The 24,720-nt window shown below is 40.7% G+C and overlaps 1 protein-coding gene across 2 annotated transcripts in view; it reads left to right on the top strand.

Annotated features, from left to right (window-relative positions):
- Positions 1 to 24,720, top strand: part of SLC9A7 (solute carrier family 9 member A7) — a gene marked incomplete at both ends in the record, with an annotated part of 172,412 nt that overhangs the window by 68,424 nt on the left and 79,268 nt on the right. For both annotated transcript variants that reach the window (XM_080719250.1, XM_080719249.1), the window contains 4 exons: positions 3,046 to 3,245; positions 7,046 to 7,123; positions 16,545 to 16,621; positions 20,709 to 20,821. In XM_080719250.1, coding sequence (XP_080575376.1) covers positions 3,046 to 3,245; positions 7,046 to 7,123; positions 16,545 to 16,621; positions 20,709 to 20,821 — 468 coding nt within the window. The remainder of the gene's footprint in view (positions 1 to 3,045; positions 3,246 to 7,045; positions 7,124 to 16,544; positions 16,622 to 20,708; positions 20,822 to 24,720) is intronic.

The following is a 24,720-nucleotide window of genomic DNA, read 5'->3' as shown; positions in this document are numbered from 1 at the left end:
CTTCATAGTGTAGGGAATGCAGAACCTATGGAATTTGCCGTTGTTGAAGGAGAAACAGGGCCGCATAGGCAGCAAAGGCCGTGGGCCCTGGGAAAGTGTCAGGCAGTAAGTTTGCAGCATTCTGTAAACGTGATCCAAGTTCTCTGCACGGTGGGGGCCTCCACGTGGTCACCAGCAGAATAACCAGCATGGAGAGAGTGGGAAAGGAGGAGGGCTTGTAGAATGCCCCTAAGCACCAGCATCCTGGGTGGGACAAGAAAGACTAATGATGCATTGGGATTATACCCCACAGTTGTGCAGGGCCCCTCCTTGCCTAAGAGAGCAATGAAGAGGACTAGGAGCTGGGACTCGGGGCCGGCAGCCACCTCAGTGTAGGTTCCCCACTGATTCAGTCACCTGCACAGACACCAGAAAGCCCTAAGCCTTCATAAGGTGGCCAAGAGAATGAATGGGAGCAGAGAAGCGTACTCCTGAGGCGGAGCAGGCAGGCCTGTGGAGAGTTGGCTATCTCTGCCGTTGTCTGCTTTGTCATCCAACAAGAGGAAATGGATGTAACTGCTAGCAGTTAAGACCTAGCAGAGGATTGCCAGTGAAGGCCTTAAGTGCTTGTCTTTTGCCCATTTTCCAGATAACTAGAGCCATCTGTATTATGGATTTTATTTTTTACTACTTTTCCCTCATGGCATCTTGTTTTGGCAATGAAAACCATGTTTTTTTTTTTAAAGTTTGAGTTTTTCATGCACCTTTAAAAGTTTTCAACTTATTACATATCTGGTCAGCTCGAGATTATTAAGAAACTTGTTTTGAGTTTATAATAGACATTTTTTAAGTACTGGGGATTGAACATAGGGGCATTCTATATCTGAGCTATAGTCTCAGCCCTATTTTTTATTCTTTATTTTGAAACAGGGTCTCACTAAGTTGCAGAGGGCCTCACTAAGTAGCTGAGTCTGGCTTCGAACCTGTGTGATCCTCCTTTTTATCCTCCCAGTACTGGGATTATAAGCCTCTGCCGCCGGGCGTGGTGGCACACGCTTGTAATCCCCGCGCTTGGGAGGCAGAGACAGGAGGAGCGCGCAGGTTCGAAGCCAGCCGCGCGCACTGGCTTAGGAGACCGTTTCCAAATAAAAAAGTATAAAAAAAATAGGTCTGGGAGTGTAGCCCTGAGGTAGAAGGGCTTCCAGGAACCCCAGTACCACCAAAAAAAAAAAAAAAAAAAAAAAATAAGCCTCTGCCACCATGCCTAGCTATAATAAAAATTTAAGGCTATTTTTTCACAAAAGTGAACTAACTATAAGTATTAATTAATATAGGTCTATAATAATGTAATAATAATAAAATATAGACAGAATTGTATTTTTCTAGATTTTATATGTGATTTGCTATTCAACAATGTATCATAAGTTCTTAGTCTTGGAGATGTGAGATATTATAGAACATTATACATATTGTGTTAGTTTTCAGTTACTATAACAATATGTAGTATAGTATGTTAGTCAGCTTTCGGTTACTATATCTGTAATAATTAACATAAAACAGAAAGCTTTGTTCTGGCTCATAGTTTTGGAGGTTTCAGTCCATGACTGATTGTCCCTTTTGCTTGGGCCCATGGCAACACATCATGGCAGGAGTGAGTGGTAAAACAAGTCACTAGTCTCATGGCCATGAATAAAAAATGGAAGATGGAGGTGCTGGGGTCCCATTAACCTCTTTGAGGGCATCCCTTTAATGACCTCCCATTAGGCTTCACCTCTTAAAGGTTTTGAAACCACCTCCCAATAGGACCAAGCTAAGGACTAGAATTTAACACATGGATCTTTAGGGGACACACAAGATACGAAGTACAGCACACAGGATATATAGCCGGGCGTGGTGGCGCACGCTTGTAATCCCCACGCTTGTGACACTGCGACAGGAGGATCGCACAGGTTCGAAGCCAGCCTCAGCTACTTAGTGAGGCTCTCAGCAACTTAGTGAGACCCTATTTCCAAATAAAGTATAAAATAGGTCTGGGAGTATAGCCCGGAGGTAGAAAGCCTCTGGGTTCCACCCCCAATACCACCAAAAAAAATATAGTAAACATTGTTCTTTCTTTTTTAGATGTAACTATCTTTATTAATGGCAAATGGGATGAGGAAGCATTTTACCATTCTGTCTTTTAGTATTACTAGAAAATTACTGAATTTAGAGAGATTTCTGAAAATTTCCTTCTAAGAGAATTATAGATACTATTTAGCCATCATTTATTTGTTTTTCCCCCAAATTTCAGTCATTTTTGCTTGGGCACGTCTGACTCATGTCTAGGACCAAAGGAGTAGCTCTCCTTCCTCATTCATGGAATTGAATGCTTATGCCCAATTTTGCTGTTGCTATTTTTTCCTAGTGAGATGTCACAACTAAGAAGGGAATGAGACTTAAAGACTTGGAGCTGATTATGTTAGCTGCATCATAGCCATAGCCCCAAGGAACCTGCTCTCTGGCCCCTGAATCATGACTGCTCCAATTTATGCCGCAGCATTTAGCTTCCCAAGGGGTATAATTACTTTCTCCATGATACCCAGTATTTGAAATGACCTAAGCAAAAGCATTTCTTTTCCTCCTTCTGGTGTGTGGCAAAGCAGGCTGCATTTAGAGCAACTAGAAATTCCAGCAGCCTGGTCCTCGCTGAATGCTTCTGGGGAAAATCAAGGGCTCAGCAGTTCTGCCTTATGCTGGCCTGGGCAGAAAACAACAACTTTGCTACGGATCATCCCATCTTCCTCCACCAGAAGCCTCAGGAATTAGACAAGATGAGAAGTGCCATAAAAACCACCAAAGGTGTCATTCCACTTTGTCCCTCTGGTGGCTGGGGGACGTAAGTCAGACCAGAATAAATGACAACTTGATGCTTTCTAAAGGACCATGCAGTTGCTCCTAAAATACACACTCTGGACTTGGTTTCTAAGATTTCCTTTGCATTTCTCAGTTGTTGAAAATCAGTGGTGCCATTATTGCCATACTCTCTTCCTTCCTCAGGCCTGATGTCTTCTTTCCTCTCTATTTCAGGACTTATCGTTGGAGTAATCCTGAGGTATGGCACTCCTGCCACCAGTGGCCGTGACAAGTCACTCAGCTGTACTCAGGAAGACAGGGCCTTCAGCACCTTACTAGTGAATGTCAGCGGGAAGTTCTTTGAATATACTCTGAAAGGAGAAATCAGTCCTGGCAAGATCAACAGCGTAGAGCAGAATGACATGCTGCGGAAGGTGAGTGGGTGCCTGGGTGATGACTCCCTGGCTCCATCCATATCCTTACGAACACTGGGAATAGCAGTAATGTTTCTAGTTCTTGATTTTGCAAGAAGCTTTTGGGATACGATCAATATATATTGAATCTTCTAAACTGTATTTGGAACTGATAAAACATTTGGAACTGACAAAATCTTCCCAGAGACAAACCTCTGAGCAAAGAGCCTGTCTTCTACCATGAAAGTTTTACATAAACTGTACAGGCCAAAATCAGCAACGAATCATCTTTGGCACTAAAACAGACAATTCCTTAGCTGTTCATGCAATATCCAAACTGCATGCCACATGACATTTGATTCCTGGTTAACAGATGAATTTTACATTCTAATTTTATTAAAAAGTTAGAAATCCTAGCTAAGTTTTTCAGTATTGATATGCTAGTTATATCACAACACTCAGTACCTGAGGTAGAGACTTCTGTAAAAGATTTACTAAGAAAACATAATTAAGTGAAAAATAAAAAGTATTTTCAATCTTGAAAGCATATAGTCAACCATCTGTGTGACTGGTTTGACAATTCAACCCTGAAAGAACATCTCATTTCTTCTTATCTCTGTGGTGGTTTGCACTGGAGTTTGAACTTATTCTTATCTGGACTCCTAGATTTTAGAATACTGCAGTTTGGGCCAGGTGTGGTGGTGCACAGGCTTGTAATCCCAGCATTCCAGAGGTGAAGACTGGAGGATCATGGTTTGCGGACAGTCTCAGATACTTAGGGAGGCCCTTCACAACTCTGTGAGACCTTGTTTCAAAATTACAAAAAAGGGCTGGGGGTATGTAACTTGTAGGTACAATGCCGCTGAATTCCAAAGAAAGAAAGAGAGAGAGGGAGGGAGGGAGGGAGGGAAGGAGGAAGGAAGGAAGGAAGGAAGGAAGGAAGGAAGGAAGGAAGGAAGGAATCTGCAGGTTGCAGGGACCATTACTGGAGATGGAACCCAGGGGAGGTTCTACCACTGAGTTACATTCCCAGTCCTTTATTTTTGCTTTTGAAACAGAATCTCACTAAATTATCATGCACTAGCCTGGAACCTGTGACCCTCCTGCCTAAACCTCCCAAATACTGGGATTACAGCTATATATTACTGTACCTGGCAAAAAATGGTATTTTATTCCAAACTTTTCAGCCATGTGACCCTCTCAGGTTTGCTAGGATTTATAGCTGATGGTGGGCCACCAATCCCACAGTGGAGTACTATGTTCCCTCTCACCTCATGTTTCTAACCACCATATTTTCTTTTATCCTGGCTGTGGTTCAGAAATTAGATTGTTTGTTTTTAAAATTAGCACTGATTTTACTTTTACTTATTCAGTATTCAGAAATGTGATTGTTAATTCTTTTTTTTTTTTTTTTTGCGGGTCTGGGATGGAACCCAGGGGCATTCAACCTCCAAGCTACACCCCCTGCCCTATTTTTTATTCTTTATTTTGAAACAGGGTCTCACTGAGTTGCAGAGGGTCTCACTAAGTAGCCGAGACTGTCTGCGAACCGCGATCCTCCAGTCTCAACCTCCCAAATGCTGGGATTACAAGCGTGTGCCCATGCCCGGCTGATTGTTAATTCTTCATAGCTCCTTTGATATATTCTACAAATATTTGTATACTTACTGTCATCAAAAAATGAATCTTTGAGGGAAGAGGAAGGACTTATGGTCCAAGTTCAAGCATTGTTTTTCATTTGATGTTGGGGTGGCAAAAATACTCCATAGGAAAGTGAGTGTGGTAGAATGCACCTGTAATTCCAGTACTTGGGAGGCTGAGACAGGAGGATCACAGGTTCAAGCCTCAGCGACTTAAGGAGACTCTGTTTCAAAATAAAAATAAAATGGGACTGGGACATAGTTTGGAGTTAAAATGTTCTTGGGATCAATCCCTAGTACCACAAACAAAAAATACTCTACAAAAAGAGTTATGTATTTCTTCATATGGGTGAGTTCTAGGATAAGCAAGAGAGATCACCATTCATTGATTTTATATACACATATATTATATATATATTAAATATATATTAAATATATATTATATATATTATATATTATATATATTATATATATATTATATATATATATTTTTCAGTTACTTAGAGAGGAGAGCTGATCAGCAGAGGATTTTAGATAGCAAGCAGTCTAGGAGGTCCCAGTCACAAGGAGCTCTTTTTGAAGTAGAACGAGCTAATATGTATGAAGACTTACAGTCAAAGAAAGAGTGTAGGTGTGTTCCAAAAATTAAATTATTGTTTTTGAACTATACTAATCCTTAGGGAGAAGCATTCCCTTCTTGGTCTGTGTCCCTGTGGCAGTACTATTGTGCTCTTTGTTTTCAACAATTCTTAAGAAAGCATGGGATTTCCATAAATATTGTGAACTGGAATGCAAATGCTCTTTTGAAATGACGGAGTCCCTCTCCAGCTGGGTGGGATGGGAGAAACAGGGCAAAGATCCCAACCCACTTTCATCTTTTAGATTATGGCCATTTTACCTTTAGAAAATATTTATTCAAATCTCTTCTCTTCACAATTTTACCACACAAAGCAAAGTTGAGAGAACAAAGAAGGGCAAGACTGTTGTTGCTAGTTGAGGGAAGAAGAGGCATGAAGAAGTGTGAGCTTGACTGATGTGAAGGACACTGGGTGTCAGCAAACCCTTGTGAGCTGGGCATGGTGACACACACTTGTAATTCTACTACTTGGGAGGCTGAGACAAGAGGATGGCAGGTTTGAAGCCAGCCTCAGCAACTTAGCGAGGCCCTCAGCAACATACTAAGACCTTGTTTCAAAACAAAAAATAAAAGAAGGGCTCGGGCTGTATCACAGATGTAGAAAGCCTCTAGTTTCAATCTCCAGTACTGAAAAAACAAAAAACACCCTTGTGCTAACTCATAGATTATAGGGTTTGGTGTTTTCTAGCAAGTCCTGCTGTCTTGGGCCCAGATTCCAAGGCTTCCTCTCATTCTGACATTCCCTGCTTTGCAGACTACTCTTATCTGTAGCAAGGAGATAGAATAAAATGTAATTTAAAAGGACCATTTTTTAATTAGGCTGATTAATATCTCCAATTTCTAGAGAGAATAGCTAAGTTCTAATAATTAAAATGAAGAATTTAAATTAGTTAATTGTAGTAAAAGTCAATTAATCTGCCCACATAAACATGCTTTAGAACACTATGCTTATAGAATGCTTAACTTTTTCCTGGATGTGATAAGACTTTGCTGTCTAGAGGTTGGAGTGATTTCCGTGTATCAACCAAATCAGTTGAGTGATTTCAGCCCGTTTAGAGTTGGTGAATTTATGTGGATGTTCAAGAAGCTCCTGGACTCACAGATGACTGATATAGGCCACATCAATTATTATGGCACAGAAGAGTCTTAAATTCAGTGCAATTATGTCTTTAAAGGATTCTATGAGAATCCAGGGCATCAATACTCATGACTCTATTTTTATTGCAGTTAAAACTTAATAAAGATGTGATCAAAATAAAGATGCTTATATTTCTTTTTCAAAGTCACTGGCCAACAGTTTCCCACAAATTCTCAAAATTTTATCAAATTATCTTAATATGTATTAAAACACCACAATCCTAAGTCAAAAGTGCTCCAGGGAGAAGAACATGCCTGTCCACAGGGAAGTTGGTACTTCCCTTCTGGAATGACGTCATTTGCTCCAAATATCCAAACTTTAACCTATAACTTCCAATATTAAGGGAATAATACAGCACCAGATGGTATTAAACTAAACATTTGCTTTCTTTATTTTAATCTTTTAGGTAACATTTGATCCAGAAGTATTTTTCAACATTCTGCTGCCTCCAATTATTTTCCATGCCGGATATAGTTTAAAGAAGGTAAGAGGGTTTTGCATAAGAAACTCTGCACTAATTTACCTGCATAATTTCCTCATTTCTCCCTTCTCCCAGATGGCTTATTACTGTGTTCTGCACCTACTCAGAGACGATAGGTGACTCACTATCAGTGAATTTCATGTCTATTTTCAAATCTAGAACTCTTCTACATAGCCCGTTGCATGGAAGAACAACATGGCACAGGAACTCTGGAAAACAAAGCGGCAGTTTCTTATAAAACTAAAGTTGAAATTGCTGTAAGACCCATCAATTTCACTTCTGAGGATTTATCAGAGAAGTGAATACTTTTCTTTATGCAAAAACCTATACCTTGCAATTTCCAGGAAGATGGCGGTGGCCGCAGTCGCATTGGCAAACGCGGCCGCAGCAAGACTGCGGCCGCTGCAACAATAGCTGGCAGAGGCCAAATAGGACAGGTATTCCTCTGAGAAACCCTGGACATCAGATTATGGTTTAATATCTGATTGGGACAATATATAGAGACATCTATAGCCATAACTTCCTAACTAAAATATAAGAAAGAAGAGACAGACCAAGAAGGTGGAGACAGTGGTGGCAGCGGCGGCCAGTATTCAGGAGAGGTAGATAAAACCAAGTCAACCCTCCTTGAACTGTTGGAGAAATCTCCTAAAAAAAAAAAAAAACTGCTCCTGCCTCACATGCTCAGGAATTCTGGACAACATACTATGTAAGAAAAATGCTCGGGAGGAGGGCCAAGATGGCAACAGTGGCAATGGCCAGTATTGGGGAGAGACAGGTAAATTCATTTTAATCTACCCTGAACTTTTGAGGAAATCACCCCAAAAGTAGACTGCACCTGCCCCACATGCTCAGGAACTCTGGACAAGATACTATGTAAGAAAAATGTTCGGGTTGTGTCAGATGGAGCCCCACATAGTCGGGTCGGCCAAGGGTGCTCCTGGCCGCCGCGCTCCTCTGTGCAGCGCTGGGGCTGGGTGTGCTCGGAGCAGCAGAGCCTGCTCTCCATGGTAAAGCTGTGGGCCTCCGCTCTTGGTGGGGAGACAAAACATATTGCTACTGAATACTTGGGTTCCCAACTCCTGCAAAAGACATGTACTGTTTTCTTCTATTAAAAAATATTGAAGCCGGGCATGGTGGGTGCACGCTTGTAATCCCTGTGCTTGGGAGGCGGAGACAGGTGGATCGCGCAGGTTCGAAGCCAGCCTCGCTGGCTTAAGAGACCCTGTTTCCAAATTAAAAAAATATAAAATAGGTATGGGAGTGTAGCCTGGAGATAGAAGGGTTTTCAGGAACCCCAGTACCACCAAAAATATATCTATATCTATATATATTGAAGAGGGAGGACGATGGCGGCGGCTGCAGCTGCTGCTACAGTGGCGACAATGACCACAGCGGTGATGGTTAGTAGCGGCCGAATAGGACATGCGTCCCCCTGAGAAACCCTGGACAACAGATTTTTATTTAATAGATGAATGGAACAACACACAGAAACATTTCCAGTCATCGCATCTTATCTGAAATATAGGAGAGAGAGTGGATAATGGCAGAATTAGAGGCAAGACTGCTGCGTAGTGCCCGCCACTGCAAGAAAAGTGATTTTTGGAGGGATATCGCAGAAGAAATTAGAAAGCAGACTGCTCCTGCCACTCATGCACAGGAATACTTAACAACAACATACTCTAAGAGAGACCAAGAAGGTGGCAATGGTGGCCAGTATTCAGGAGAGGCAGACAGATTCAACCAAATTCACCTTGAATTTTTGAAGACATCTCTCCAAAAGTAGACTGTTCCTGCCCCACATGCTCAGGAACTCTGAACAACATACTATGTAAGAAAAAGTTTTGCAGAGCAGACTAAAATGGCGGTAGCGGCGGCAGCCAGTACCAATCCAATCCAATCTACCTTGAATTTTTCACACATGTGCTGGAATTCTGGACAACACACTATGTAAGAAAAATGTCCGGGGCAAGTCGGAGGGAGCCCCACATGTATTGCTGGGCTGATTCGCTGTGTTAGCCTCCCAAGTACTGGGATTACTGGACCATGGCTGGATCTAGTTATTTACTTAAATAACTAATTTATTTAAAAGGTATTTAAATGCCCTTACAAAGTGTGAGTGGCTCCTACCCTCACTCATTGTGGGGATATTGTGTGAAAATTAGCCTTCCAAAAGGTTAAGTGAGATCAGCCAAGCACAGAAGGAGAAGATACATATGTTTCCTTTAATATGCCCAAACTAGGGAACATAGAGGATACTAGTGGGACTCCAGATAATGGAGGGGAAATACCAGCAAAGTTTGAATGGAAGGATAGGAGAGGAGGAATGCTGAACTTGTTTAATGAGGGTCTATATCCGAATATGTGTAAAATTATGAATGTGGCATGTGTAAAATTATGAATGTGGCATGGTTACCCTGGAAAATCATTGGTGGGAGGGGTGAAGGGAAAATGGGGGTGGGGGGGAGAGGGCACCAAGCATAGCTTAAATGTAAACCAAATATGTTCAATAAAAATTTGTAAAACAAACAAACAAACAAAAAAAAGCCTTCCTGATATAACAGGCATGGTACTTATTTCAGCTCTCTTTTGGAATGAGGACTAAGGGCGGCCTTTTCAGTAGGTCTGTAGAAAAAAGATCTTAATCGACAGTATAGCATCAGCCTTAGGAACTATAGAATACCTTTCAAATTGATAAACCCTAGCTAGATCAATTGGTGAAAAAAAGAAGAAAGAAACAAATTACCAATATCAGGAATAAAAGAGGAGATATCCATATAGACCCTTTAGATAATAAAGGGATACTGAAGGAGTACTATGAACAGTTTCATGCAAGTAAACCTGACAAGCTAGTAGGTGAAATGGACAGATTCCTTGTAAGACACAATTATCAAAACAGAACTGAGAAGAGAAAAACTAAACCAGCCCTATGCTAATTGAAAGTTCGCAGTTGAAAACCTTCCCACAAGCCCAGATGGCTTTGCTGGCAAATTGTATCAAGCATCTAAGGAAGAAATAATACCAATCTCACATATATTCTTTCAGAAAATAGAGGGAACACTTCTCAACTCATTTTATGAAAGAATGCCTGTCCATTGGACTTGTTCTTCTGTCAAAACCACTCTGCAGTTTTGTGAAGGTTTTAAAATTGTTTCTAGCCAGTATAAATATAGTAGCTACAGTTTGTACAGTAATTTCACACATACATATATATATAATATATATTTTTATTATGTTGTGGGGTATTTTTTGTACTGGGGATTGAACCCAGAGGCATTCTACCTCTGAGCTACAACTTCAACCTTTTTAAAAAGTAATAATAATTGGCTGGGCATGGTGGTACATGCTTGTAATCCCAGTACTTAGAGGCTGAGACAAGAGGATTGCAGATTTGTGGACAGCCTCAGATCTTAGTGAGGCCACCGCAACTTAGTGAAACCCTGTTTCAAAATAAATAATAAAAAACTAGGGCTGGAGGTATAGTTTGGAGATAGAATGTCCCTGGGTTCAATCTCCAGTACTGAAAAAAAGTTATTGTTATTATATAGTAGTAGTAGTAGTAGTAGTAGTAGTAGTAGTAGTAGTATAGTAGTAGTAGTAGTAGTAGTAGTAGTAGTAGTTGTTGTTATTGTTGTTGTATTCTGTATTGGATATTGAACCTGGAGGCATTCTACTTCTGAGCTATAGCCCAAGCCTGTTTTTATTTTAAATAGTTTTGCTAAGTTCCTGAGAGTCTCACTATATTGCCAAGGCTGTGAACTTGTGATCTTCTTATATCAGCCTCTCATGTACTGGGATTATAGATAGGTGCCACGACACTTGGCTTTCTTTCTTTCTTTCTTTCTTTCTTTCTTTCTTTCTTTCTTTCTTTATTTATTTATTTATTTATTGTTACTGGGGTTCCTGGAAGCCCTTCTACCTCCAGGCTACACTCCCAGACCCATTTTATACTTTATTTTTAAATTTGGAAACAGAGTCTCTGAAGCCAGTGCGGGTGACTTCGAACCTGTGTGATCCTCCTGTCTCTGCCTCCCAAGCACGGGGATTACAAGTGTGCGCCACCACGCCCGGCTTATTTTTATTTTTAAAACAGGGTCTCACTAAGTTGCTAATGGTTCTCACTGAATAGCTGAAGCTGGCTGCAAACCTGTGATCCTCTTCTCTCAGCCTCCCCAGTACTGAGATTACAGCCATGTGCCACTGTACCCAACTACATATGTTTATTTCTGTTTTTACATACATTCTAAAACTGTAAGAAAAAATGTAAGAAAGTGATAATGGTTGGATGTTAACACATACAGATTTTCCCTCAGGCTTCCATTGCATCGCAAATAGACACAAGGAGTTAACCTATGATTAAACAGTTGATTTTTAAGAGCCAAATTTCCTGGTAAACCTATGTTGTAATACATAGCTTAGCTTTTATCAGTGGATTTCCTTATAATTACTTCATGTTTTGGAGATAGATGCCCTGTAAGTGTTAGCTTGGTTAACTCACAAGTAGGGAGGCTTCAACGGAGAGATTCTGGAAGTTGCTGGGGCTGCCAAAGGCTGCTGCTTTTGCTCACAGTATGGAGGCTGGAAGAGCAAGGAGATTCCTCACCTTGTACAAGAAGGCTAAGACCAAGTCAAGATGAAGCCATTTTTCCCATTTCATAGATTAAGCAACCCTTCCTTACTATATCAGCTACCAGGTTGGAGAGGAGTGGTGGGAGGAAGGGCACATCAGTCCTTCTCTGTGATGGCACTTGCGGAGGCTGTGTGTTTCTACACACCAGCCCAGCACACACTTGTGCATTTGCAAGTAGAGAATGTCGGGTATTCCGCTGATGAACCCCAACTCAGAATGATAAGTGGGGCAGGCGAGGCTACATAGATAGTGTGGAACTGAGTCAAGGTCGTTCCCTCTCTGACTCTAGTGCCCAGTGTTGTTCCTTTGTGCTGCACTGCCTCTGGGCTGAGATTTTCCCTACAAATAAACCATAAATTTTCCTGATTCATCTACGAGGATACCCAAATCATTTGATCCTCTATGTCGTTTACTGACACATAATAGGAGATAATTATTAAAAGTATAAACTATGTTATTATTTATCTAAACAGAGAAATTGGGAGTTGTTCTTCAAATCAGATGGGTGATGGATAATTAGGTGGGTTTTAAATTTTTTTAATTTTTTTTAGATACTGAGCATTGAACCCTGTTTCTCACTCATGTTAGACAAGTGCTCTACCACTGAGCTATACTTCCTGCCTAATTTGGTGTTTTAACTAAGTAATTTTATGTGTAATCAAGCTCGATAGTTTAAAAGAAAATCAAATCATGGGTCATGGAAGCCAGTCTGATGGCTAAAATACTTTACATTTGCAGAACCTTCCTTTATTGACCCTATTTTCTTGAGAAATTCAAAACCTTCCTTTATCAACCCTATTTTTTGAGAAATTCAAATAACAGTTTATATTTATGTGTTGTCTTATTTTCTTGAATGAAATACAAATAACAATTTGCCAATTCCCAATTCAAGTTGTTTTGACAGACTAGTCCTTTGCATTATCAACTATTAGTCTCTTTCCTTTTTAAATAGTCCTTTAAAAAGCTCTGGTTACCCTGGACAACCATTGGTGGGAGGGGGGAAGGGAAAACGGGGGCGGGGGGAAGAGGGCACCAAATATAGTTTAAATGTATACTATTTATGTTCAATAAAAAATTGTTAAAAGAAGAAAAATAAAAAATAAATGTAAAAAAAGCTCTTAAACAGTTCTTACTATGGTTACTGTCTCTTATTAAACCTATTGTCAATTAAATGCATACTAAGTATTTCACCATTTAAGTGATGTTATATAAACAGCTTCATTGAGACCCAGACTGTCTGACCTATGCACATGTCATCTTCATGCAGACATGGGCCATTTTTCTGAATTAAAAATGTTACTATTGGAATTAGCTTTGATTTTGTGCTACCACTTATGGTTTGCCTATAGAGCATTGGCAGGGAAAGGACTCATTCATAGAAGTCTTCTTTTTTGGTGAAATTATCCAATAGACACACACATGAGCACTCTCTCATGTACATGTGTGCACACATATATACACACACACGTTAAAATTAATCAGTGGAGAATTGGAGAGGATAGGATTTCTCTAGATGTGGAAATGTAAGGCTTAGCCAGTCATGGTGGCATATGCGTATAATCCCAGTACTTGGGAGGTTCAGACAGGAGGATCACAAATTCGAGGACAGCCTCAGCAATGAAGTGAGACTCTCAGCAACCTAGCAAGATCCTGTTTAAAAACAAAATCAAACAATGTTTAAAAAGGGGGGAACTGTAGGGTGTAGCTTGGAGGTAGAATGCCCCTGGGTTCAATCCTCATTACTATAAAAAGGAAGAAAAGAAATATAAAGCTTAGAATGGTACACTAAAAGCAAACCTTCTCATAATGTCTTAGGCTTAATTTCTTGAAAGCTCTACTGAGGTATATTACTGTCTCCCTTTTTTTTTAGTCTTTTAGTACCTAGGAAGGAACAGTAAGGGGAGATCTGTGCTCTGCGTCAGTGTGTCTGTATTCTAGCCAGATGAGAATAAGATGAAATACATAGCATTTCATTGACATTCCCAAAGGGTGTGTATTATGGTTAGCATTCTCACTGCTGTGACCCAATAAACCTGACCACACACAGCTTAGAAGAAGAAAGATTTATTTGTTCATGATTTTGGAGGTTTCGAGGCTTCAGTTCAAGTGAGGCCAGGTCTGTGCATATCAGGGCATGGCAGCGGGAAGCAGAGAGAGGGAGAGAGCGAGTCCCCTGCTCTCACATCATAGAGATCAGAACCGAGAGGGAGGGAGGGAGAGAGAGAGAGAGAGAGAGAGAGAGAGAGAGAGACAGACAGACAGACAGACAGACAGACAGGCAGGCAGGCTTCAAGGACACAGGTACAGTCCCTAAGGCCACATTCCCAGGGACCTACCTCCTCAAGCCATGCCCTACCTGCCTAGGTTGCTACCTAGTACATCCATCAATTTTATCAACTCTGAACATTATTACATAAACTCTTCAGGGAACATTCTATTTGTAACCATAACAGGGTGCCTTCTTCCTCCAAAGGAAAGTGGTGGGGACTAAAGAACTGGGTAGCAGGGCACCTCGTGCAGCAAGAATGCAGTGCACTGGGGTCTGGAGAATGTGTGTCTGGGGAGACAAACTCATATGCCTTTGAGCCTTAGAGTTCTCTCATATAAGATGTTTCAAATACCAGCTTCATGTTAGGGGCCTGGTGACAATTGGTCAGGCTTGTAATCCCAGGACTTGGGAGGCTATTGCAGGAGGATTGCAGGTTTGATGCCAGCCTCGACAACTTAGCAAGACTTTCCACAACTTAGTGAGGCCCTATTTCCAAATAAGAAATAAAATCAAGCTGGGGGTTTAGCTCAGAGGTAGACTGCCTCTGGGTTCAATCTCCAGTGCCACACACACACACATACACACACAAAATAAAATAAAAATAAAGTGGATTAGAGGTATAGTTTGAAAGTATAATGCCTCAGGGTTCAATCCCCAGTACACTAATAATAATAATAATAATAATAATAATAATAATAATATAATAATAATAATAATAATAATAAGCATAAAATACATTTCGTTTTAAAAAGGCAGGGAGCAGTGATTTAAGACGCAGACATTTCCATAACATATCCAGGCAGCACCCTCACTTGGTGACTGTTGGCATGGCAAGCCCGTGGATGGTTCTCTTTTGAGCAGGTGGCTTAGTGGTATAGGAACTTCCTTGACATCTTCTTTGCAGCCTCAGGCAGAAGCCTGTGTCTCAGACCCTCTGTGCATAACACAGGCCAGAGAATACCCGCAGCCCTCTAGTCTGCGGGGCTGCCTGATATGGGCTGGGTTCTTTTTCTGTGCTTTGTCTTTCCTTGATGTCTGCTCAACAAGCATACAGGGAATCTGCTGCCTTAAAAAATTATATAAAGTGTTCCTGGCCCTCATTCAGTTAGATGTTTGGATGATTTTTTTTGTGATTTGTCTAGATAATTTCTTTCTTTCTTTCTTTCTTTCTTTCTTTCTTTCTTTCTTTCTTTCTTTCTTTCTTTCTTTCTTTCTCTTTCTTTCTTTCTGTGATACTGGGGTTCCTGGAAGCCCTTCTCCCTCTGGGCTACATTCCCAGACCTTTTTTTTATTTATTTGGAAACAGGGTCTCTTAAGCCAGCGAGGCTGGCTTCAAACCTGAGTGATCCTCCTGTCTCCGCCTCTGTCTCAGCCTCCCAAGCGCGGGGATTACAAGCGTGCGCCACCACACCCGGCGTTGTCTAGATAATTCTAACTATGGAATGAGAATAGCTATTGCCTTGAGAAGTAAGAACCCTGGCTCAGGAGCTTCAGAGCAGGCATGAGCTTCCCACCACCAGAATATCCCACAGGCCTAATGCCTTGGAAGAAGTGAATGCATGCATGTATGTTTATAATTTTAAGGTAACTAGTGAATGGCAAAACCACTGAAAAGGTTGCAGTTTTCCTACCTTTCCAAATAATCGCTAAATCTTATGTCAGTATGTATTTCTTTCTATATAAATGTAGATGAAACCATAGATGAGCAAATAAAGCGACCTAACTGAGGGGATGGGAGGGAGGAAGAGGGAAATTCCCTAATGTACATGATGTACATTCGCAAACATATCAAAGTCAGTCACTAAGTCAAACATGGGAGGGAGGGAGGGGGAGGGAATGGGGTGGGAATTAGAGAAGAGCTAAATGAGTGATGTGTGCATGTATATTTCCACCATCCTATACCCCATTAAGATGTATGACTACAATGCACCAGTAAAATTAAAAAAAAAAACTGTGTCCATCTTAAATGGAACTAACTACTCGTTCTCATCCCTCCACATGTGTCTCTATTGTCCCTCTTTCCAAGGCTCCAAAGATAGGTCCAATAGACAGATATTTAGGACTCGTTTTCTGAAACCAAATTAAGTAGAAAGCTCCTTAGATGTCCCTTTCATACTTATTTGCTCCATATATATATATATATATAAAATAGTTATCTAAGGTAACACCAGAACTAGAAGCAACTACCTGAATCATGAAGTAAAAGTTTAGGTTGAATCTATGAACACGATCTACTTACACATATCCATGTGTACTTAGTGTAATTTAATATAATCAGCCAGAGTAGTTTTGTCTGAAAGATTACCAAGTCCTTGCTTATAAGCTCAGTAATTAGCAGTGCAGAAGGCATTTTAAGTACCTGATGTTTAAAGCTAAATGACAATGTTTAGGAGTAATTTCAGTTAATACTTGGTGTAATGGAAGCAGGAAATAGAGTTTCACTTTTTAAAAACTTTTAATTGTGTTTCTTATGCCCACTGTCGAAAATCACAGTGTAATTTCTGATTTTGTTTTGTTTTATTCAGAGACATTTTTTCAGAAATCTTGGCTCTATTCTGGCCTATGCTTTCTTGGGGACTGCTGTGTCCTGCTTCATTATTGGGTAAGTGTATCTCTGTCATATAACAAAATTAACAGACCCTTCTAAACAGATGCTAGCCACATGGGTGTAGAGTCTAGTATTTGGATACTTATGACTAGTGGCAGTTATGAGTAACTGCCAAGTACTTACTACACTGTCAAGTATGGTAGTTGTTAGCCATGTGTGGTTTTTTAAATTAAAATTAAGATGAATTAAAATGAAATAAAATTATGTCCAGTTCCCATTAAAGATCAGATTGGTTTCTAATGTCGTTCTCCAATAAAAAGAACCAGAGTCCTTTGCAGAATGGCTTATTCTAGGGCTGGAACAGGAAATACACATGAAAATAGAGCATCCTGTAATGCCAGAAGATGAGGAAGTGCTTAAAAGACAGGTACAAGCCGAGCGGCAGCCCATGCCTGTAATCCCAGTACTTGGAAGGTCAAGACAGGAGGATTGCAGGTTTAAGGCCAGCCTCAGCAACTTAGCAAGGCCCTCCACAACTTAATGACACCCTGTTTCAAAACAAAAAAGAAAAAGGGCTGGAGAGGTAGCTCAGAGGTAGAATGCCCCTGGATTCACTCCCTAATAACACACACACACACACACACACACACACACACACACACACACACACACAGAGGGCATCATGGCAAGGGGACTTGAACCAACCTGAAAGCTCCTGTGATGGTTACAGCGCCCCCCTGTGACTGAAGAAAAACAAAATGAATAACATTGTATTAGATTATTGCCCAATGTATGAAATAAATATTCCTGAGTCTATATTGATATAAACAAATGACTAGGTAAACAAATAAATGGGGGATAAAAGGCAAATCTCCTGTGCAGGATTCTAAATAACTTTTGTAATACATCATCCTTTTCAAGGGGATGGAACTTAACCCTTAGCTCATTCAGTTAGATGTTAGGATGATTTTTTTGTGATTTGTCTAGATGATTCTTTTTTTTTCTTTAATTCTTGCCCCTATGCCAGCCTTCATCCCAACCTCACTTGAAGTGTGGGCAAGGGAGAAAAGAGTAGCTTTAAATTGGGGAATCCCGGAGGACACTCTTTAAGTCAGATGATCAAGGTCAACATCAATAGTGATACGTCACAGTGATGGCGGGCAAGCTTGATATTGTGACGGGAAGGGCACTTTACCCCTCTGCACTTCTACCCCGAAATGTGTCCCCTCAGTCTAATGAGAGAGAATCTTGGAAAGCAAAGGACATTCCTCAGAGCTGCCAAGGTCATCAGTGATGAGCAATGTCTGAGAAACGGTCACAGGCAAGAAGAGATTTGGTGACTAGGTAGCCTGTGGTAGCCTGGATGGGATCGTGGGGTGGAAGAGGGGATAGTATATAAAAACAAAGAAAATTGAATACAGCAAGGACTTTGACTTTGATTTTAAGTTTGCTGGGAACTGGAGATAAAGACAGAAGTATTTTATTTTTAAAAAATGGAGGGTCTTGGAATTTGTCCTTTAAGAAATGACAAATCATGGAAGGGTTACAGGTTACCTAACTGGCATTAGTGCTAATGGGAGGCAAGAGAGGGGAAAAGGTTGTCTGAGAGAAGTCTACTGCCCACGTCTCACAAGGTGGTGGAAGGAAGTAGAAAGAAATGCCTAGTTTTAGGAAATGTTCTTTTTTATTTTTAAAAGATGTACTCAAGCGTGGTACTTTTTCATGGATTAATTTTTTAAATTTTTTTATTGGTGCATTGTATTTATACATCATAATGAAGCTAAAAACTTTTGTAGAGGCCGGGGGTGTGGTGGCGCACGCTTGTAATCCCCGCGCTTGGGAGGCTGAGACAGGAGGATTGCGCAGGTTCAAAGCCAGCCTCAGCTACTTAGTGAGGCTCTCAGCAACTTAGTGAGACCCTTTTTCCAAATAAAGTATAAAAATGGTCTGGGAGTATAGCCCAGAGGTAGAGAAGCCCCTGGGTTCTACCCCCAGTACCACAAAAAAAATTTTTTTTTAAATATTCTTGCTGGGTGTGGTAGCACACGCTTGTAACCCCTGCGCTTGGGAGGCTGAGACAGGAGGATCGCGCAGGTTCAAAGCCAGCCTCAGCTACTTAGTGAGGCTCTCAGCAACTTAGTGAGACCCTGTTTCCAAATAAAATATAAAATGGGTCTGGGAGTGTAGCCCAGAGGTAGAAAGCCTCTGGGTTCCACCCCAGTACCATAAAAAAAAAACTTGTGTAGACATAAATGCACACATGACCCAGCCAGCCCCCACCCAGTCCCCACTCCACTCCCTCCCCATCCCTCCTCCTCATGCTTGGCTTAGTGGTTGACTGTGATATGAATAAGTACATCGTGTGCTTTAAAGATTTTAAAAGGTAAATGAAAGGAGCCTTTGGTGAGCAACATAGGACAAATCAAGCCATAAAGAAGCCCAAAATTACTGGGCATGGTGGTACACACCTGTAATCTCAGTACTTGGGAGGCTGAAACAGGAGGATTGCAGATTTGAGGACAGCCTCAGAAAATTAGCAAGGCTCTCTGCAACTTAGTAAGACACTAATCTCCAAATAAAGAAGGAAAAGAGAGGGGTTGTAGCTCAGAAGTAGAATGCTCTCGGGTTCAGTCCCCAGTACTACGCGCATGCACGTGCGTGCACACACACCCACAATTATGTCATTCGCAAGAAAATTGATGGAGCTCATGAATATTATGCAGAGTCAGATCAGCCTCAGAAAGTCAAGGGTTGTATGTTTTCTCTCATGTGTTGAAGCCAGAGAGGGGAAAATAGAAAACAAAAGGGACCTCAGATAACTGAGGACAGAGACCAGTAAAATAGAGGAGGGAGACTGGAGGAGGGAGGTGGAGAGAGGAAAAGGAGGACTATTAAATGAAACAGTTCAAATCACACTGTGTCCATATGTGACAGTATCACTATGGTTCACTAACATGTATAGCGTGGGGAAGAGGGAGCGGGGCCAGACCCAGAGCGAAACACGCCGAGTGCTGTGTGCATGCGTGTTTGTGTCGTTTTGAATCTCACTACGATGTATAATTTTAATGTATCAATAAAAATCAAATCTGTATCATAGATTTTATATGAATTGAAAGTGAACTGGTTAAGTACCTGGCACACACTAGGCAGCATTAAGTTATAGCTGTTTCTTCTCATAAAGATTCCATCCTGCAAATAATTTGTTTGGATTTTTTTTTTTTTTTTTTTTTTTTGCTCCCAGCTTCTGTTTAGGTAGCTAGGACATAAAGGCAGGCAACGACATGGTCCCTATCACAGATCTCATTGTTCAAGGGTCGGCTGTCGGGTACAGTGAGGGAATTCTGTAGTTATTTTTACTTTGCAGCCCCTGCAGCTGCTCTCATCACTGCTAGCAACGTATACACACTGCACATAACACATACCAGGCCTTTTTAAACACTCCTTGCCGTTCCCAATTTGAAAGCTGTCTTGTAGAAAATGTGCTCCAGCCAAGCTGAAAAATTGAACTCGGTGTCCCTGTTGGATGATATTACGTTCTGCACTACATAAGGATGCTCGCTGCTGGCCTGCCTGGCCCATGCAGAGCAAGAGGCCAGACATGTTGATGGAGACACTGATTTTCTCATGACACATTCAAAGAAGTCACCCTCTTTTCCCTTTTCAGTAATTCTTGGCACAGAAGACAGTAAAAATCAATCACTTGGATCTTTATGGCCAACCCATTATCTTTTCTCCAGCTTCTCCAACCCACTCATTCCTATGACTTGAAAGGCAGTCTCAGAATTTGATGAGTTCGGTAGCAATTTATTACACACTATGTCAAGTTCCATCTTTTCCCTTCCCCTCTGTTACCCAGTGGCTTAAGTTGCCTTTGTTGCTAATGGAAGACCACACTTCATAGCTGCTACAGTTGTTAGTGAATGTAGCTTCAACAAATAAAATATTCAGACGTTTCAGCAATGTAACAGCTACAAACCATTACTTGGTGCCAGAGTCCTATTTACCCATGTTCCTGGCAAGTGTCCGGCCATAGCAGCTGCCTGTTGCTTTCATAAATCTCCCTCCAAGAGCAGTATTCTTGGCACCCCTCTGCTTGCATGTTTGCAGGGAATGTTTCCTGACACACTTTACCTTCTTACAGAAATCTCATGTATGGTGTGGTGAAGCTCATGAAGATTGTGGGACAGCTCTCTGATAAGTTTTACTACACGGATTGTCTCTTCTTTGGAGCAATTATCTCTGCCACTGACCCAGGTATTTGCATCTTTGGCTTTATTGTTATGATATTTCATTATTTAAATCTTAAAAAGTCTGGAGCATTCACTTTTGTCGCAATAGAGAGACTAAAACTAACATAGAATGGCGGAGGATGTGAACGGTGGGCGTGTCAAACAGAATTTCCAAGAAGTGGATGCATTTTCCTTTTTATTATTATTATTATTTTTATTGTTATGGAAAAGGCACAACATAAAAATTGCCATTGCAATCATCTTTCCTTTTTCTTTGTGGCACTTGGGATGAGACCCAAGGCCTCACACATACCAAGCAAGCTCTCTACCATTGACCTACATACATACCCAGCCCTAAACAAAACACCTTTATTTTCTCACTGGTCTGAAAGCTGGTACGTCCAAGATCAAGGTACTGTCAGGCTTCGATTCCTCTGAGGGGTCTTTTCTAGGCTTGCATATGAATATTTTGGCCTCACATGACCCTTCCTTTGAGCAGGAACATAGAGAGTGAGCTTTTATGTTTCTTCCTTTTCTGATATGGGTACCAGTCATGCTAGATTAGGGCACCACTATTATTACCTCATTTAACTTTTACTATCCCCATAAAGGCCCCTTCTCCAAACACAATCACATTGAGGATTGGGGCTTTAATATAAGAATTTTTGGGGAAAAGAGGGACATGATTCAGTATATAACAGTGTTTTCTTATTTTTTTTTTCTACCTCTAGCATGAGGACACTCTTACTATTGTCTTGAGAACTATGTGCTCAGGGTTTTATTTTTTACTTCAGATATTTTATTTTTATTTTTATTTTTTTTGTGGGTTTGGGAATAGAACCCAGGGGCATTTGACCTCCAAGCTACACCCCCTGCCCTATTTTTTTATTCTTTATTTTGATACAGGGTCTCACTAAGTTGCAGAGGGCCTCACTATGTAGCTGAGGCTGTCTGCGAACTGCAATCCTCCAGTCTCAGCCTCCTGAATGCTGGGATTACAAGCGTGCACCACCACGCCCGGCTATTTTTTTTTAATTTTTTAATGATGCATAGTAGTCATACATCTTAATGGAGTACAAGATGGTATAGGCACACATGCACACATCACTCATTTAGCCTTTCCCCGTTCCCACCCAATTCCCACCCCTTCCCTCCTTCTCATGTTTGGCTTAGTGATTGACTTTGATATATTTGTGAATGTACACCATGTACATTATGGAATTTCCCTCTTTACCCCTCCCATCCCCTCAGTTAGGTCGCCTTATTTGCTCATCTATAGTTTCTTTGTCTAGAGGTCTTCTTATGATCCGTTTTCTCCTGAGCTTCTGCATATTAGGGAAAACATCTGATACTTTACTTTTTGTGACTTCTCACTTAGAATAATGTCCTCCAGTTCCATCCATTTCCCTGAAAATGATGTAATTGAGTTTTTTTGATGGCTGAGTAGAATTGCATTGTGTCCATATCCCACAGTTTTGTAATCCATTAATCTGTTGATGGATAGCTTGGCTGGTTTCATAGTTTGGCCATGGTGAATTGTGCAGCTATGAACATAGACATGTATGCATTAGTTTGGTAGTTTGGTTTCAATTCTTTTGGGTAGATACCCAGGAGTGGTATTGCTGGGTCATATGGTAGGTTTGTTCCCATTTTTGTGAGGATTCTCCATACTGTTTTCCAAAGTGGTTGCATTAATTTGCAATCTCACCAACAATGTATCCTCACCAGCATTTGTTGTTTGTGTTTTGAATGATTGCCATTCTAGTTGGAGTTAGGTGAAATTTCAGGGTAGTTTTGATTTGCATCTCTCTTATTGCTAATGATGTTGAGCATTTTTTCATACATTTATTAGCCATTTGAATGTCTTCTTTTGTGAAGTGTTTATTAGTTCACGTGTCCATTTTTAATTGGGTTATTTGTTTTCTTAGTGCTGAGTTTCTTGAGTTCTCTGTATATTCTAGATATTAGTCTTCTATTGGAGGAATAGTTGGCAAAATTTCTCTCCCATTCTGTTGGCTCTCTGTTGAGGTTCTTGATAGTTTCCTTTTCTGTACAGAGCCTTTTCAGTTTCATGCAACCCCACATGTTGATCTTCTTTTTAATTTATTGTGCCTTTGGGGTCTTGTTCATAAAGTTTTTACCTGCGCCTCTGTGTTGAAGTGTTGGACCTATGCTCTCTTCAAGGAGCTGAAAGGTCTCTGGTCTAATTTCCAAGTCTTTGATCCATCTTGAATTGACTCTTGTGCAGCCCAGCCCCATCTTAATCATGTCTATGCCTACAGTTCAGTGGTGTTGAGTATATTCACATCCTTGGGCAACCAATCTCCAGAAGTTTTTTTTTTATCAGGTTTAACTAAAATTCTATTATTTATTTCACACAAAACACCCCACCTTTCGTTCTCCACCCTGTCAACCACCCTTCTGCTTTCTGCCCTTTGAACTTGTCTACTTTAGATACCTGAATGGATATTCATACAGTATGAATACTGAATGGAATCTCACAGTCTTTGTCTTTTTGTGACTGGCTTATTTCTCTCAGTGTCTTCAGTTTGTCTGTGGTGTTACATATGACAGGCTTGCTTTCTTCTTAAGGCTGGCTCCATTTTGTTTGTCTCTTCATCCATCCAGGGACACTTGAGTTGCTTCCACCTGGAGTTTCATTTTGCCTTTCATTTGAGAATGACTAATTGGGAAATAATTTTTATATTTAGCCTTCTCAGTATTTTGCTTTTATGTTCTTTTAGGAAATATATCATTTAATATAAATAAAGTATTTTCTTGGTAGAAACTCACATGTGTACTGTACTGAATATAATTTAATATATAAACTCCTTCTGTGCAATGCTCCTACGTGTCTGCATACTGTGATGTGGTTTTCTATTCCTAAATCTCTTACCTTGTACTTTTCAAGTGTTGAACCAATTCTTAAAAGTAGAATTATACTGGGCATGGTAGCACATACCTATAATCCCAGTACTTGGGAGGCTGAGACAAGAGGATTACAGATTCAAGGACAGTTTTAGCAACACAGCAAGATTCTCTGCAACTGAGTGAGACCCTGTTTCAAAACAAAATACAAAATGGGGATGGAGGTGTGGCTTCGAAGTAGAATACCCCCCGGGTTCAATTCCTAGTATATCTCTCTCTCTCTCTCTCTCTCTCTCTCTCTCTCTCTCTCTCTCTCTCTCTCTCTCTCACACACACACACACACACACACACACACACACACACACACAGTGGAATTATATGTTTTTTTGTTGGTACTGGGGATGGAACCCAGGGGCCTTCAAGCTACACCCCCAGCCCTATTTTTTATTCTTTATTTTGGAACCGGGTCTCACTGAGTTGCAAAGGCCCTCACTAAGTAGTTGAGGCTGTCGGAGAACCGCGATCCTGTCTCAGCCTCCCAAATGCTGGGATTGCAAGTGTGCACCACCATGCCTGATTCTTATATGTTCTTCTTCACTTATAGCTCAAAAGCAAGAAACTCCTCCAATTTAGATATTAAAATTAAATCATTTTACATATAGTAATTACATCAGTTCCTTTTTCTAATGTCAACTGTCATGAGCACAATTTGCCCTCCATATCTGTGGGCTCCATATCTATGGATTCAACCAACTGTAGGTGAAAAATAAATGTTCAAACTTGCATCTGTACAGAACATGTCACTCATTATTCCCTAAACAATACAGTATTACAACTATCTTCACATCCTTTACATTGTATTAGAATTAAAACATGAGAGATGATTTAAAATATTATGTAAATACTACCACGTTCTATACAAGGGACTTGAGCAACCTCAGAATTTGGTATCCATGCAAAGGTCCTAGAACTAATTTTTCTTAGATACTAAGGGCTGACTGTATAACTTAGGGAGAGAATTTATGGAGAAACTGATGGTCCTGCCCTAACAGTGG

This window comes from Muscardinus avellanarius, assembly GCF_963383645.1.
Source record: "Muscardinus avellanarius genome assembly, chromosome: X".
Taxonomy (NCBI): domain Eukaryota; kingdom Metazoa; phylum Chordata; class Mammalia; order Rodentia; family Gliridae; genus Muscardinus; species Muscardinus avellanarius.
The sequence above is the reverse complement of the archived record's forward strand: the minus strand, read 5'-3'. Positions and strand labels throughout refer to the sequence as shown.